This window comes from Aethalodelphis obliquidens, unplaced genomic scaffold, assembly GCF_003676395.1.
Source record: "Aethalodelphis obliquidens isolate GAN/ISIS:26980383/991018 unplaced genomic scaffold, ASM367639v1 scaffold62, whole genome shotgun sequence".
Taxonomy (NCBI): Eukaryota; Metazoa; Chordata; class Mammalia; order Artiodactyla; family Delphinidae; genus Aethalodelphis; species Aethalodelphis obliquidens.
This window is the reverse complement of record NW_020838006.1, coordinates 3,395,586-3,410,505: the sequence shown is the minus strand read 5'-3', so window position 1 is coordinate 3,410,505 and position 14,920 is coordinate 3,395,586. Positions and strand designations below refer to the sequence as shown.

The following is a 14,920-nucleotide window of genomic DNA, read 5'->3' as shown; positions in this document are numbered from 1 at the left end:
ACAAGGCTAGATGTAAATATTTGATGACCGTATTTATTACAAAGTTAACATTCATCTCAGGGTGGAATTTAATTTATAGTCTAAGGTTACTTCCTAATTTTGCAGAGAAATATCACAGGAGGATAAGTGTAAACATTTCAATTCAGTTCAACAGCACATTGTTTGTAAATGTTTGTCAAGTTGAATTGAATTGAATTAACATTTCAGCGAGCATCACTGCAGACTCTGTGACCTATATTTAAAATAATCCCTTTTCTGTCATGCCACTAGTCATAATGGTTTTCTTGCCTTAACTTTCCACATTCTTGATATCCAACAGTCCATTCCTGGGGTGGGCAAAAGCCATCATCTTCCCCCATCCCCAGTGACAGGTGCCAAGGAAGAGTCCTTTTAGGCATGTCACTTGGAATGAATGTGAAATTATAAACTTGGAGAACATTTCTCTGGGATTAAGAATTATTTCATATTAGCAACACAAGTGCTTTATTTTCATGATTTTATGTCTTTTCAAATTGAATGTGGTTCTGCTTTTTAGGAAAGAGGAAGCATTTTCTGAATTCTGAGGTCTGTTCTATTAGTTGGAGCCTATGTGCAGTTGTGCACGGATAAACTGTTTCTCAGGAGGGGAAAAAGGCCCCAATTTGTAATGTCTGCCAATTTCCATGGTGTAAATATTCCCACTGTGGAAAATTGCAAGCTACCAACAGTCGCGGCTGGTAAATTTCTGATTATTTAACAACTGGCTCTCACTAGCCAGTACAAACTAACTCTATACTACCATACTCTATATGAGCCAGCATAATCAGTTCAAACCACTGGCTGGTGGGAGTTAAAATACCATTTCTCATCAAGCCTACTGACCTGCAGCCACTTGTTTTACAGTTTACCTAATAAAAATGATTCTCATCCACTGTCAAAAGACTATATTTGGCTTAATTTCTAGGTCAGACCAACACTGTTTTGTTTCCAAGAAGTATGATTTTCTCCAGTAGATAACAACTCTAGCAAAGTAAAGCTGCAGATGACAATTGTGTTACTATTTGTGGTACACATCTGTCATCAGCAGCCTAAGGGAGATAAGATGCCCATTCCCACAGGCCCTACCTAGGTCAGGTCTCTTAAACACAGAGAAGGCTGTGCAAGTCTTTTCCCCTGGCATATTGCAGTAAGGATTGCACTGATTCCATAGAAACAACATTTCCATGTTCCTGAATCTGAATGGAACTTAGTTTTAAAATTTGTATATTGACCTTAAGATTTAATGACCAGATTTTGATGGACCAATGGACAGCCATCACCCTGATCAGATGTTCCCTCTTCCCTTGGGAAAGCAAGAGCAGACCTTTTCGAGAGGACAATGATTCCTATTTTATGAGTTGTCAGAAATCCAGCAAGAAGGAACTAATTAGTTCCTAGAAGATCTCTGAGGCTTTCCCTAATTTCCATTTGACCCTTGTCATTCCAATGGATGAGATAACATTTCTCTCAAGAAATATTAATGACAAAAAACTTGCTTTCTCCTTTGGTTGTTGGAAAACCAGTGACATTGGGAACCTAAAGCAGCATGTGATTATTAAGCATAATTGAAACCCAGAAGGCTGAGGTTTATTAAAACCACCATTTCGGGCACAAGGTGATTGTGATCTCTGATATCTAGTTAGAAAAGTTGAAAACGTGTTACAGTACCCAGGGCTACTGGTTGCTGAGGGCACCTTGTAGGCCTTTGTTACAACACTCAAGTTAAATGGATATTCACTAAGGGGTAATTTTTAAAGCAAATCTAGAAGAGTCATGTGCGTAAGTCTTTTCAAGAACAAGAAACAGGTCAGGAACTCCCATTCTGCTATGTTGCTAGGTCTCCAGTGTATCATTTATCTATTCCTCTGACACACAATCTCTGTAATCTCTCAGATGGAATTCATTTCTCTGACTTGCATGAACACTGAGGGATTTATTGGTACCGGTATGGAAAAGGTAAGCAGTAACACAAGGCAATTTTGTGCTAGTGTATTTCTCTAGGTGAGGAGAGGGAGAGAGTCTAGAAGACTATAGAAGGGCCAACGTTTTCATTTTTTTCTTTATATTTGTAATTTTAAAAACATCACAATGCTGTAAAATGTAGCATGTAGGTGTCTGTGATGAATCACACATGCCATGCAATATGTTCTCATATATGCAGAGCATACAGAAAGCATATGGAAAAAAATCCCAGGAGTTCTGGGAGGTTCCATTGCATCAGAAGAAATTTCAAATGAGATGAGACTGGGAGAGGCACTTGGTCCAGAGCGCTCCAGGGAGACTCCAAGTGGCTGGTGAATTGAGAAAGGGACTGGAAAGGCTATTTCTGGAAAGGACTGTATGTCCTGCAAAAGGGCAAGTGAAATGCACAACTGTTAAATGGACTCATGGAACTAAGGAGGGAAATGTTTCAGAGCAAGATTTCATTAATGTACATTTCAAAACTAAGCCAGGATCTTAATAAAATGAGTTTTTTACCCAGTAGGATTGGTGAAAACTTACTAATGTGTATTTTTTTCTCTCTTCTCTCTTTTTGCTAAGCTTAGTGGGAAGGACTGTGAATTTTATGACACTATTGTTGCTTTTTGAACCCATTTACCTGGATGCCTTTTGGTAGAAGTGTTTTATGGTTCCTGAGTTTTATCAAAAAACTCAATGTATATCTTTTTTTTCTGGCTTGTATCAGATAAGAATAGAGTTGTTGGTTTTTTTAATGTATTTTATCTTTAGACTGTGTCCATATACTGAAAAGTTGCGAGGAATAAATCATCCTATGAATGTAGGCAGAAGTAACTTAAACCTTATTTGGATCCCCTCCCCCAAAACTCATTTCATTTAAGCATTTATTTAATTTAATTAATTTATTTTTATTTTTGGCTGTGTTGGGTCTTAGTTGCAGCATGCGGGATCTTTGTTGTGGCGCATGGACTTCTCTCTAGTTGTGGCACGGGCTCAGAAATTGCAGCGTGCAGGCTTAGTTGCCCTGCGGCATGTGGGATCTTAGTTCCCCGACCAGGGATTGAACCTGAGTCCCCTGCATTGGAAGGCAGATTCTTAACCACTGGACCACCAGGAAAGTCCCTAAGCATTTATTTAAGAAGAGGGTAGGTACCCTATAGAAGAGGCACTTTATGCTAGCATTTCTGAACCTACACTCCATGGGATAATAGACTTCCAGGAGATCTTAATAGATGTTCTTCCAAAAAATGTTTCCACGGTCAAATATGTTTTGACAATGCTAACCAATACATTGGTCCTCTCTTGGAGATTCAAAGTGTTCATTAGCACATTAAAGGCTCTGAGGGGCTTGTAATATAGGAACATTTTAAACTTTAGCCAGTAGGCAGACACTGTTGACTGTTCATCCAAAAACCATTCTTCCTTTTTCCTTGCCAACAGAACCTCAATTTTATATAGATAGCAATATTCCAGCTGGGAACATTGACCTAAGCGTATCCCCTTTGCCAGTCATTAGCTTAGGGATGGATATATGACTTAGGTTCAGTCAATAAGATACAGGAAGAATTCTATGAAGTCTTCTGAGGAAAATATTCTTACCTAAATAGAAATTAAGAGAAAATGCATTTTGCTCCAGCCTCCTCTCTTTCTTCCTGGGACACTGTCACATATGGATGTGATGTGTGGAGCTGTGGCTGCCATCTTGTGAACACCAGTGAATTCACTAACACTCTGAACATGGCAGGCTGAAATAATAGAAAATGCCTGTTTCTTGGTGACGTTACTGAACTTTCCAACCAGCTCAATAAATGTTCTCATGAATTCAGCCAAGTACACTTCTAATTTTAAGCAAAAGCAATCTAATGGATATGCCTAGCATTGCTCAAATTTATTTAAATGGAACACTTTCATGTGGGAAACCTATTAACATGGTGTACCAAGGAACATAGTTTGGGAACTCTGGTGTAATCCTTTTATTATTGTTATAATTCTTTATCCAAATCACCTCCACCCTCAGTTGTTCGTTACACTGGGCTTTACAGGTTCTGAGAGTGACTGCATGGAGGCATTGATCCACGTGGTTTGCAAAAGGCAGAGTTTTAACTGAAATGATTCAGCTCTGCCTTAGGATGCCTTTCTCCCAGGAGCAATGTTAGCCAGTTTGACAGATTTTATTTTATTTTATTTTATTTTATTTTTTTGCGGTACGTGGGCCTCTCACTGTTGTGGCCTCTCCCGTTGCGGAGCACAGTCTCCGGATGCGCAGGCTCAGCGGCCATGGCTCACGGGCCCAGCCGTTCCGCGGCATGTGGGATCTTCCCGGACCGGGGCAGGAACCCGTGTCCCCTGCATCAGCAGGCGGACTCTCAACCACTGCGCCACCAGGGAAGCCCTTGACAGATATTTTAAACTGAGACTATGGGCAGTGTGTCGAAGTTTCATCTTAACAGTCTTATCTGTTGGGGAAGGAGTTTACAAATCTAGTTCCACATCTCCATTACGTGCATGAGGAAACTGAGGAGGGCTCAGGGAGTCTGAGGAGTTTGCCTAGAATCACAAAGTTGATCAACTGAACAACTAGAATTTTCTAGAGTCGTTGCCTGGATTTCATAACCTGGGGGTATCCAGGATTAGTGCAGGCCCCCTCAGAATGGAATCATGGCACCGAGTTAGCAGATTGTCGTTATATTTGTGCCTGAAAAGGTAAGAAAAAATAGGGTTCATGAAGCTTTCCTTGTATAGATAAAGGTTGTATATGTCTATTTATTTTGTTTTGTGATTTGTATTTTTTTCTTTTATTAATTTCCTTTTCAAAAATTATGAGTCACCACACCTATGAAGCTTTGCAGAGATATAAAAAGAGAGTAAACAGTCTCTACCTCCCCACTGCATCCTGTTTCTTGCTTCCTCAGGTAGACATCAAGGATGTCTTTAGGATGTGGTCTTCATTCCATGATCATATATACATGTGGAGAGGGATCACTTATGCTTTTTCTTTTTTTTACATTTTCTTAAAAAGCAGAATCATATTATCTACATTTCTCAGTCCCTTGCTTTCATCTCTTACTAATACATCATGAGCATCCCTGTGGTTTAATTGAAGTGGATATAATCCATCCTCTTTAATAGCTGCATCGTAGTACATGTGTTGCTATAATACATTTTATTTTACCCTTTGCCAATTTCTGGATATTAATCTTGTTTCTAATTATTCCGTATGGAATGCACACACATACACATGCACATGTAGATTTAGATGCAGCAACATTTGTGTATGCATCTCTCTCTCTCTCTCTCTCTCTTTCTCTCTATCTCTATCTATCTATCTCTCTATCTATCTGTCTTAGTGTTGATGAGGTTTTCCTGGTTGACCAGCATCTCATAAGTGGTTTGCTGGATCAGAAGCTACGAGTATTATTAATTTTGAAAGGTTTATAGCAGCTTTCTATCACATTCACTAGCACTGGATGTTGTCCCTCTTTAAATTTGTTTCCAGTGTCCTCTGGGCAGCAGGTTTAGTATTGTTATTTTGATTTGCATTTCTTTGATTACCAGTGATCTTGAACATCTTTTCTAATGTTTATTGACCATTGGAATTGCTTTTATCGAAAGTTAGGCTGTGTGCTAACGGTGTAAAAACTTTACAGCTACATGACATCTCCTGAAAACACGTTCAGGGAAAGGAGTATATAGAAAGAACATCAAATACTTTGTGAATATGTGTGTGTGTGTGTGTGTGCACGCGCGCGTGCACGCACGCACATGTGTGATGTCACAACATTATTGCTCAAAATAAAAGATTCATATTATCCAGTTAATACCGATAGGATTTTTTAAGATATTTTATAATTTAAAGATGATATAATCTGTATGCTAAGCACCAATACTTAACCTTATGCAAAAAGCTAAAAAAATTGTTTGGGAAAAAAGAACTTCATCCCATTAACTGGTGTATTTCATATCCACATTCTAGAATATCCTTTAGTAAATAAACATAGTAATAATAATCCCCCATTTCCACAGTTTATATTCTATACAATTTTTTACATATGATTTTATTTAATTTTTTACAACGTCCTTTTGAGATTGGAAAATCAGAATGTGTTATTCCAGTTTTACAGGTAAGGGAATTGAGGTCCAAAGAGGAGCATTTCTTTGTTGTCCTTAAGTATTAATTGAATATATGTAATTTAGTTACACAATCAATTCCATATGATTGTACCATAATTCTATATGACCGGACAGGATTTTCAAAGCCAGTGCTTGCTTGCTTGCCTGCTTCCTTCCTTCCTTCCTTTCTTTTTGGCTATAACATATAAAATTGCAAAATACCCTGGAAAGTAATTTTTTGTCAGCACCTCCGATCATTTCCTTACATTTGACCCCCAAGTTTGAAATACTGGGTCAAGTGTTATGAGCTTTTCAAAGCTCATGAACAAATCACTAGTTTTCAAGGCCAATTGTTCAGAAGGTTTATCTTTTTATTTAGACAATAACCAAGCCCAGTGGGGCAGAGTCAGTGTTCATTTACTCTCATTCTCAATGTCATTTTAGTCTTTTCTCCATCACATTCCATATCTCATGTAGCTGTGCCCTTTGCTTATGGCATGATAATTCTTTTTTCCCTGACATTCAAGATAACTTCATAGACATTCTATCAGTGGCTACAACCCACTTACTTTTAGCATGATACCAGTGATCAGTCTTTCTTCCCTCTGGCCTGGCCTGGGGAAGAATGGTGTTGCATTTCCTTGATCTTAAAAGAACACACAAGCAAGACTAAACACCAAAAACTTTTACCACCAAGCCAGCTAGATAATTTAAGTACCTATGCTAAATTCCCATCTAGAATATGAATGAGACATATATCCAATCTACTTTGTGTGGCTTTCACACTTGGGTTGAAGTCTGATGCTAACATGTAAGATAGACATCATCTCACCAAAGAGATGTACCTTTTTACTCAGGCCCCAGTGGATTGCAGTAGGCTCAGGTGTATCCGTCTAAATACAGACCTGTGCCTGTACATGTACCCTTACTTATTTTTAAGCCTTGTCTCTGCATCAGAAATTATAGTTTTATTGTATGTCAGCCATGTTCATGGATTTTTTAGATTGAAGATTATAAATATTACTGTGACTTTTTTTTAGGTACCTAGTAGAAGAAATCAAGAAAAGAGAAGGATTCAAATTACTGATGGAAGTAAGTGATTACAGAATTGTGCTTGTGATTTTGTCAGTCAACAGTGATGAAGGTGGTAATTTTCTAATCTATTATATTTCATTGGTTTTTGTGTTGCAGACTTAGAAACAAGCCATTAGCTTAATTCATAGAGTCCATTATGTTAATTTACTCTATTAGTGAGTATTTTTCCTTTGTTGGATTCAGAGAACACACTTGCCTTTAAGTATTGAAAATTACAGTGCTCAATAATAATTACCAAGGATAATACTGAATAAATTATGACCTGTATCTTGATATATAAATTGCATAATGCTTGTACTGCAAATATTCAACTGTGCTATAGTGGTGCTTCTGTGAAAAATCAATTAAGTGAATGTACAATAATGCATATAGTTTTCTCTTTTTATAAAATAATGAGAGCATATTAGCTTTGGAGCAATGGCAAAATAAGTCATTTTGTTGTTGGATTGTTTGCTATATATAAGAAATATGGTGGTTACAAAGATAGAGATTATTGGGGTTTTTTTCTAAAATATATGGTTAGAAAATATGAAGAATATTATTTAATTCTGATTTTTAAGAAATATAACGTGTGAGGTTTGCTTAGCTCTTCTTATAGCATATACTTTATAGCAATTTTTAACATAATAAAAATCACTTAGAGACTGCAGCCTAGGAGTGTATCCTGTATATAAGCAATCTGGCTAGTTTTTGGTATTCATTTATTTGACAAGATTTACTGAGCAATTGCTACGTGCTGGAGATATAAGACAGGGAAGTTCCCAACTCTCATGGTGCTTACATTCAAAAGGAAAGTGACAGGCAATAAACAAGCAAATTATTACATGGGAAACATCAAGTTGGGGGAAGTCTTAAGAAAACAGTAGAACAGATCCATGAAAGATAATAAGTAATTACAAATAACTCATTAGACAGTTCCAGATATGGGAAGTACTATAATGGAAATAAGTAGGGTAAAATGCTGAAATGGGGGCTGTGGATGGTGGTGGCCTTTTTGGTTGGGATGCAGGTAGGGCCCTCTGGGGTTGCCTCTGCGCTGAGACCTGCTGAATGATGGTAAGAAGCGTGCCACACAGATGCTTGAGGGAAAGGCATTCTAGATAGAATCAACAAACAACTGCCAAGGCTTGAAGCTGAAAAGAGTTCTGTGTGCGGGCTTCCCTGGTGACACAGTGGTAGAGAGTCCACCTGCCGATGCAGGGGACACGGGTTCATGCCCCGGTCCCGGAAGATCCCACATGCCGCAGAGCGGCTGGGCCCGTGAGCCATGGCCGTTGAGCCTGTACATCCAGAGCCTGTGCTCCACAACAGGAGAGACCACAACAGTGAGAGGAAGAGTTTTGTGTGTTTGAGGAGCCAAAAGAAGGTGCATTAAGCAAGGGGGAGAGATAGTCGGTGATAGTGTGGAGAGGTTGGCAGAGACCAGATCTGCTGGAGCCAGGCGGGTCATGGTAAAGACCTTTGCCTTTTATTCCAAGTGTAATCTTTGGAGAAGTTTTCAGCAGAGAGGAGTCTGACTTCCATTTTGAAAGATGGTGCTGGATGTCATGAGAAGAGAGGGAGGGGGTGGTGGTGAGGGGAGGACAAGAAAAGAATAAGCGAGAGAAGGTGGAGACTGTTGCAGTAACTTGGGTGAGATGTGATGGTGGTCCTCAGATGACTTCGGGAAACACTGCTCCGGAGACTCCTGGCCGTGGATTCTCCCACTGTCTGCAAAGGGGGCATCTGATCAGAAGGTTCTAAGAATCCAGACTCCCTGAAAACTAGGGATATAAAGGAACTTGCAAAAAGAGCAGAAGAGTCCATATTTAAATGACTTTCTGGTAACACCACTAAAAAGCAAGAAGACCAGTTTAGAATGTGGAACATTCCACAGTACAGCTGACCTGGTTTCTTCAACAGGTCAGTGGCATGAAGAAAAATAAAGGAGAGTGTGATGATGATCACTTCCGGGGTCAAAGAAACCTAAGAGGCAGAACAGCCAAAGGCAACATATGCACCTGTTGGAACCCTAGTTTGAGGGAGCCAATTGTAAAAAGTAAATTTTGAAACAGTTGGGGAATTTCTAATATGAACTGGTAGGAGTTATCACTGATTTTGTTAGACATGACAATGGCATTATAACTACAGAAGAAAATGTCTGTATTTTCTAGAGATGCATACTTACCATGTAAGGATGAAACAAGAGCTATCTGACTGGATTGAATTTGAGTTTGAATCACCTTTTTTATTTTCTTGAGGTTGCATTACCTCTTTATTTTCTCAAGTTTGAATTGCCTTTTTTATTTCTCTAGCTGTGGGAGGTATAGGTCTTAAGAAAAGTGCTCACAAAGCACCGAGCTGATCTCCCTGTGCTATGCGGCTGCTTCCCACTAGCTATCTACCTTACGTTTGGTAGTGTATATATGTCCATGCCTCTTTATCGCTTTGTCACCGTTTACACTTCCCCCTCCCCATAGCCTCAAGTCCATTCTCTAGTAAGTCTGTGTCTTTATTCCTGTTTCACCCCTAGGTTTTTCATGACATTTTTTTTTTAAATTCCATATATATGTGTTAGCATACGGTATTTGTCTCTCTCTTTCTGACTTACTTCACTCTGTATGACAGACTCTAGGTCTATCCACCTCATTACAAATAGCTCAATTTCGTCTCTTTTTATGGCTGAGTAATATTCCATTGTATATATGTGCCACATCTTCTTTATCCATTCATCCGATGATGGACACTTAGGTTGTTTCCATCTCTGGGCTATTGTAAATAGAGCTGCAAAAAGATTTTAGAAATCCAAAATAATTTAGTCCATGGAAACTTTTTGATTGGTAGTTTTATTCTGTGTTATATCTAAGTATTTTATTGACTGCCTTAATTTTTTAAGTTATTCTTTGTAACAATATCTAGATATGATTGTACATGTGACAAGTTTGTCATAGCTTTCCCTCAGTCCTCAGCTCTTCCCCTCTAAACACAAGGGGAAGAAAACTGCTCAGTTGGTTTTCTGGGCACTCACAACACCACATATATGGTGTTAATCCCTTAAACCCAGCAAACTGTTGAAGTATAAAAAACAATATTCTCCAAGTGCAGAGGTTCAAGTAGTGCAAAGACACTTAAAATGATACAGAAGGCCCATGTCTCTACTACCACAAGAATTACTGAACTGCTGTTTTCAATGCTGTTTTTGTATGTAACTTTTCTTGGCAACAGATGCAATATTTATAGTAAAGTCTATCACCGTTTATTAATGTTATACATTAGAGTTATTTGCTACTCTAAAAATGATATGCTAAAATATGCCGAAGCATTTTCAAATAAAACAAGAAAAATGAACTGACAATGTATTAATTGCATTTCATTGTTTCATAATGGAACCTGATAAACCTTGAATAAAACAATGTAAATATAAAAAAAAAAAAAAAAGAAAAAAAGAAAAGTGCTGTACACCTCAGAACTGCACAGTCTTTTGATAGAGCTGAGAGAAAAAGTGACGAGAAAAATGAACTGATTTAAAAGTTATTTATATACCTTCCTAAAGGCTTAAAAATTGAGGGAGGAACCTCTTGCCATCATCTTTAGGGAAATGCAAACATTCACATCCTTGTAATGAAAGTTAAGGTGGATTTTAAGTATTAGGCAGCCTTCTGCCCTGGATATTTTATCTGTGGGAGCCAGATGGCCCCAAAGCAGGGAAGGTGGCTCCTTCAATGGTCCTCCAGAATTCCTACTTATAAGGGATTTTGTATGTGATCTGCATTTGCCTCTTTTCTCTGTATCCATTTAGAGAAATAAAGTAAATTTAGACCTTGAATTTCACATATAAGTGTCAAATTGATTAGCCTCTTTTTCTTAACAAATGCCTTCCTTGCACTGATTAAATATAACCCTAATGCATACTTAAGAGAAGAGATACACAGGTTTGATGAGAGCCCAGGTCTGTAAAACTGCAAGGTTTTCAATTTAGGAAAAAACAAAGTCTATAATGATATATACGTATATTTCACTGTGAAGCAGATGGCAGTGAGAGTGTTAAGTGGAACATTACAAACAGTAAATGAACACAACCACACAGAGTATCTAGTACTTGAATATCTTTCCCTGAAAAGAACAAAAGTAATGCATATCTTCTTGAAGATGATTAAAACTTATCATTTCAAAGGAATTCTGCATTATTCATAGGCCCCTGAAAATCCTATCTTTATTTTTCCATGTTGGATCTAAGATCTAATATGTTTTCTTAGCGGTATATACTATCATTCACATGTTTATTTTGATCTCTTGGGAGAGTCCTAATGATTCAACTTTTTGTTTTTCTCTTCCTGAGTTCTGCCTTAGAAAGAGTTATTTAGGTTTCATAGACTTTCTGAGTTACAAAGGATCTTCAAGGACATCTAGTCAAATTCCTGCTCAGTGCAGGAAACTTCTCTTGATAGTTCTTGTAACAGGAAGTCAACTTCTGCCAGAACACTTCCTGTGTAAGAGAATTCACAGTTTATTCCTCTTCCAGGGAGCTCTAAATATTCATATTCTAATACTTACTGGATCCTACTATTAGGATTTGATATGTATCAAGCACATTGCAACTTACAGTTTTTTAAATATAGTTTTTATATAGTTTTATTAGATCATAACAACCTTCTATTTGCTAAATACAGTGCACATCCTTTAATTTTCTTCTTGGACTTCTGCAGCATTTTGCACCATTATCCACTTCTTTCCTGTCTTGGTTCCTTTAACTTTCTTTCCCAGTTTTTCTCCTTTCCATGTGACTTTCTCTTCTAAGTCTCTGTGTGAAGGTCTCTTCATCTGGGGACTGCTTAAATGCTCTCCATTCTTTTGTCTTGGCCCTTTCCTGTGTCCATTTCCCTGAAATGTTTTATCCATGTCTAGAGCTTTGTCATCAATAGTCTCAATAATGTCTCCATCCCTGACTTGTCTCCTCAGCTTCAGTCCTTTGTATATAGGTATGTCCTGGAATTTTCCAGACTCCCACAGTCACCTCAAATTCATCATTTCTAAAGCTGAAGTGTAGCCATTTTCTTTACCAAAATTTTGATAAATTCATTTTCCAGATGAATTTTTGGAACTCTTTTCCATTAGAACTGTGATCCATCTTCTTCTTTTTCATTAGAACTATGATTTATCTAAACCAAAGTCTCGATGTTGTCTTCACCTATTTCCCTTCTCGACTCCTAAAGCCACCACCTTAGTTCAGGCTCCCCTTACCACTCAGGTTGGTGCTGTCTCCCAACTCATCTGCTGCTTCCAGTCTTAGACCCCTTTATCCCATCTCCACACTGCAGCCACCCTGTGGGCTTTCTAATAAAATGAAATCTGTCCCCTAGACTGAAACTCTCCAGTTGCCTCTGGAATCAAGCCCAGACTCCCCAGCATGGCCAGTGAGGAAGTCCTTTGTGAAAGGATGCCCATCTCTGTTTCCAGCATAACCCCTCTTCAGCACACCCTGCCATCTAGTCATTCCAAGTACTTGCCATCACCCTGAATACACCAGCTTCTACCTGTGTACTATTCGCTTTGCCAGGAATATTTCTCGGATTATGAGAAATTTCTTCTTTTAAAATACCCATACCATTGCAGCTTGATTGCCTGTACCTAGCTTTATCACTGCTCTCTGAGTTCCTGGAGATAAGCATAAAATGTAAGTCATGTTTCTCATCCCAATGCCTGGTCTGATATCTAGAACATATAAAAATTTTGAGTTATATTCTGTGTTTAAATCATATGGAATTGAACATTTCAGTTGCCCTTCTTTGGACATGCTATAACTTTTTTATGTTCCCCTTCTAATTTGTAGGCAGAAATTAACACAGTGATGTGTCTCACCCAGTGAAGATTTTCAAGTGGGACTGTTTATCCACTTGAAAAGCACATCTTTCTACCAATATAGTTCCAAATAATAGTCACTACACTAGTAGAGTGCCTTCTGTGTGCCAGATGTGGTGGTAAATGTTGGAAATAATCTCTTTACTCATCAAACCAACTCTGTGGGGTAGACAATATAATCTCCATTTTATAGATTAGGAAGCTGAAGCTTAGAGAGTTTGACACTTGTCCAAGCAAAGACCTGGTGAAGTTGGGATTCAAACTGCATCCATGTGACTCCAAAACCCAGGCTTTTTGTGCTACTAAGTGCTGCCTTTGGAATTTTTCAGTAGTCTAATCAGTTACTTAAAACTTGTGAGCTTGAAGTCAGGTAAAATCCATCATGACCCCCTTCTCCATTCTATATTTGCATGATTGATCATTTCAGTCGATGTGCTAGAGTCTACATTTATACTTATTAAAAAGCATACTGCTAGTTTTTATTATTATTAATCATCATCATCGTTGTGATCTAATGATATTTCAGCAACAAAGATGAATTTCTTTTGACAAAGCTCAGTTTTAGAGAATACAAGCTACTGTATCTTGGTGACCACTGACTTTTTTTCCCCCAAGGGTTTCATATTATTTACTCAATAATCCTTGCTGGAATTGACATCAAAGCACTGGCTTTATTTCTTGGAATATATCTCCTTTCTTTCTCTTTGAAAATCAGGATAGAATGAACCCATCTTTTCTTTGGTGACACTTCTCTACTTCTCCATGAATTTTTAAAGACGATGACAATGCTTTTACTGCTACAGGTTTTTTGTACCCTTCTCTATCATCCATCTGGTCTAGACACTTGGATTCCCTTTTATGCCTTCTCAATGTTGTGGTGTTAGACAATATGGACTAAATGTGGTCCTAAGACACCCAAGAGGTCAGACTTTTATATATGTATGGAATTAAGTGGCATGTGAATGGTTCTACTCTGAAAATACACTTTACTGCTTTGAAACTACTTGAAGAAAGTCTATATAAAATAAAAGCTACAGAGGCAAAGAGACAGGAAAACTCAAATATGTTCCTAGTGGATATTCAAGGGATGTTTTTTCCAAGTTTTAATAATTTGGGGAATGCCTATAGTAAAGGTATTCCACCAAAGGGAGCATCAAATTTCCTCCAATGAAATGAAATGTCAAAAAGGCTTCACCAGTTTTCAAATATCATAGCACTGGAGCCATACCATTCTAAAAGAGACTGGGCAAAGATATCACAGATTTGTCACTTCCAAAATATCTAAATCGGGCTTCCCTGGTGGTGCAGTGGTTGAGAGTCTGCCTACTGATGCAGGGGACGCGGGTTTGTGCCCCGGTCTGGGAAGATCCCACATGCCATGGAGCGGCTGGGCCCGTGAGCCGTGGCCGCTGAGCCTGCGCGTCCGGAGCCTGTGCTCCGCAACGGGAGAGGCCACAATGAGAGGCCCGTGTACCACAAAAAAAAAAAAAAAAAAAGTATATATATATATATATACATATATATATATATACACATATATAAACCGAAACTTATTCAAGGAAGAAAATATAAAAGGTGGTTCAAAAGGACTAGGTCCTAACATAATATATAGAGCAGATCTGGTAGCAGATAGAAACTATTACAAAATGATTCATAATGTTGCCATGCAAATGAAAAAGAATGGCTTATTTAATGATGTATTAGGGTCCAATAAAAAGACAAAAACTGCACAGTAATCTGAAGGGGGAAAGTGCAATGTAAAGAATTATCGTGCTTGCTTTAGCAGCACATATATTAAAATTAGAACAATACAGAAAAGATTAGGATGGTCCCTGTGCAAGGATGACATGCAGATCTGTGAAGAGTTCCATATTTAAAAAAAAGAATTATTAACAGTTGA

The 14,920-nt window shown here is 38.1% G+C and overlaps 1 protein-coding gene and 1 non-coding gene across 2 annotated transcripts in view; both read left to right on the top strand.

The window, feature by feature from the left end:
• Positions 1 to 14,920, top strand: part of GADL1 (GAD like acidic amino acid decarboxylase 1) — a 146,871-nt gene that overhangs the window by 54,586 nt on the left and 77,365 nt on the right. The window contains exon 12 of the mRNA XM_027088309.1: positions 7,128 to 7,179. Coding sequence (XP_026944110.1) covers positions 7,128 to 7,179 — 52 coding nt within the window. The remainder of the gene's footprint in view (positions 1 to 7,127; positions 7,180 to 14,920) is intronic.
• LOC113610349 (U6 spliceosomal RNA) lies at positions 14,791 to 14,897 on the top strand. Its single transcript, XR_003429056.1, has one exon. It is a non-coding gene; the product is annotated as a U6 spliceosomal RNA (small nuclear RNA).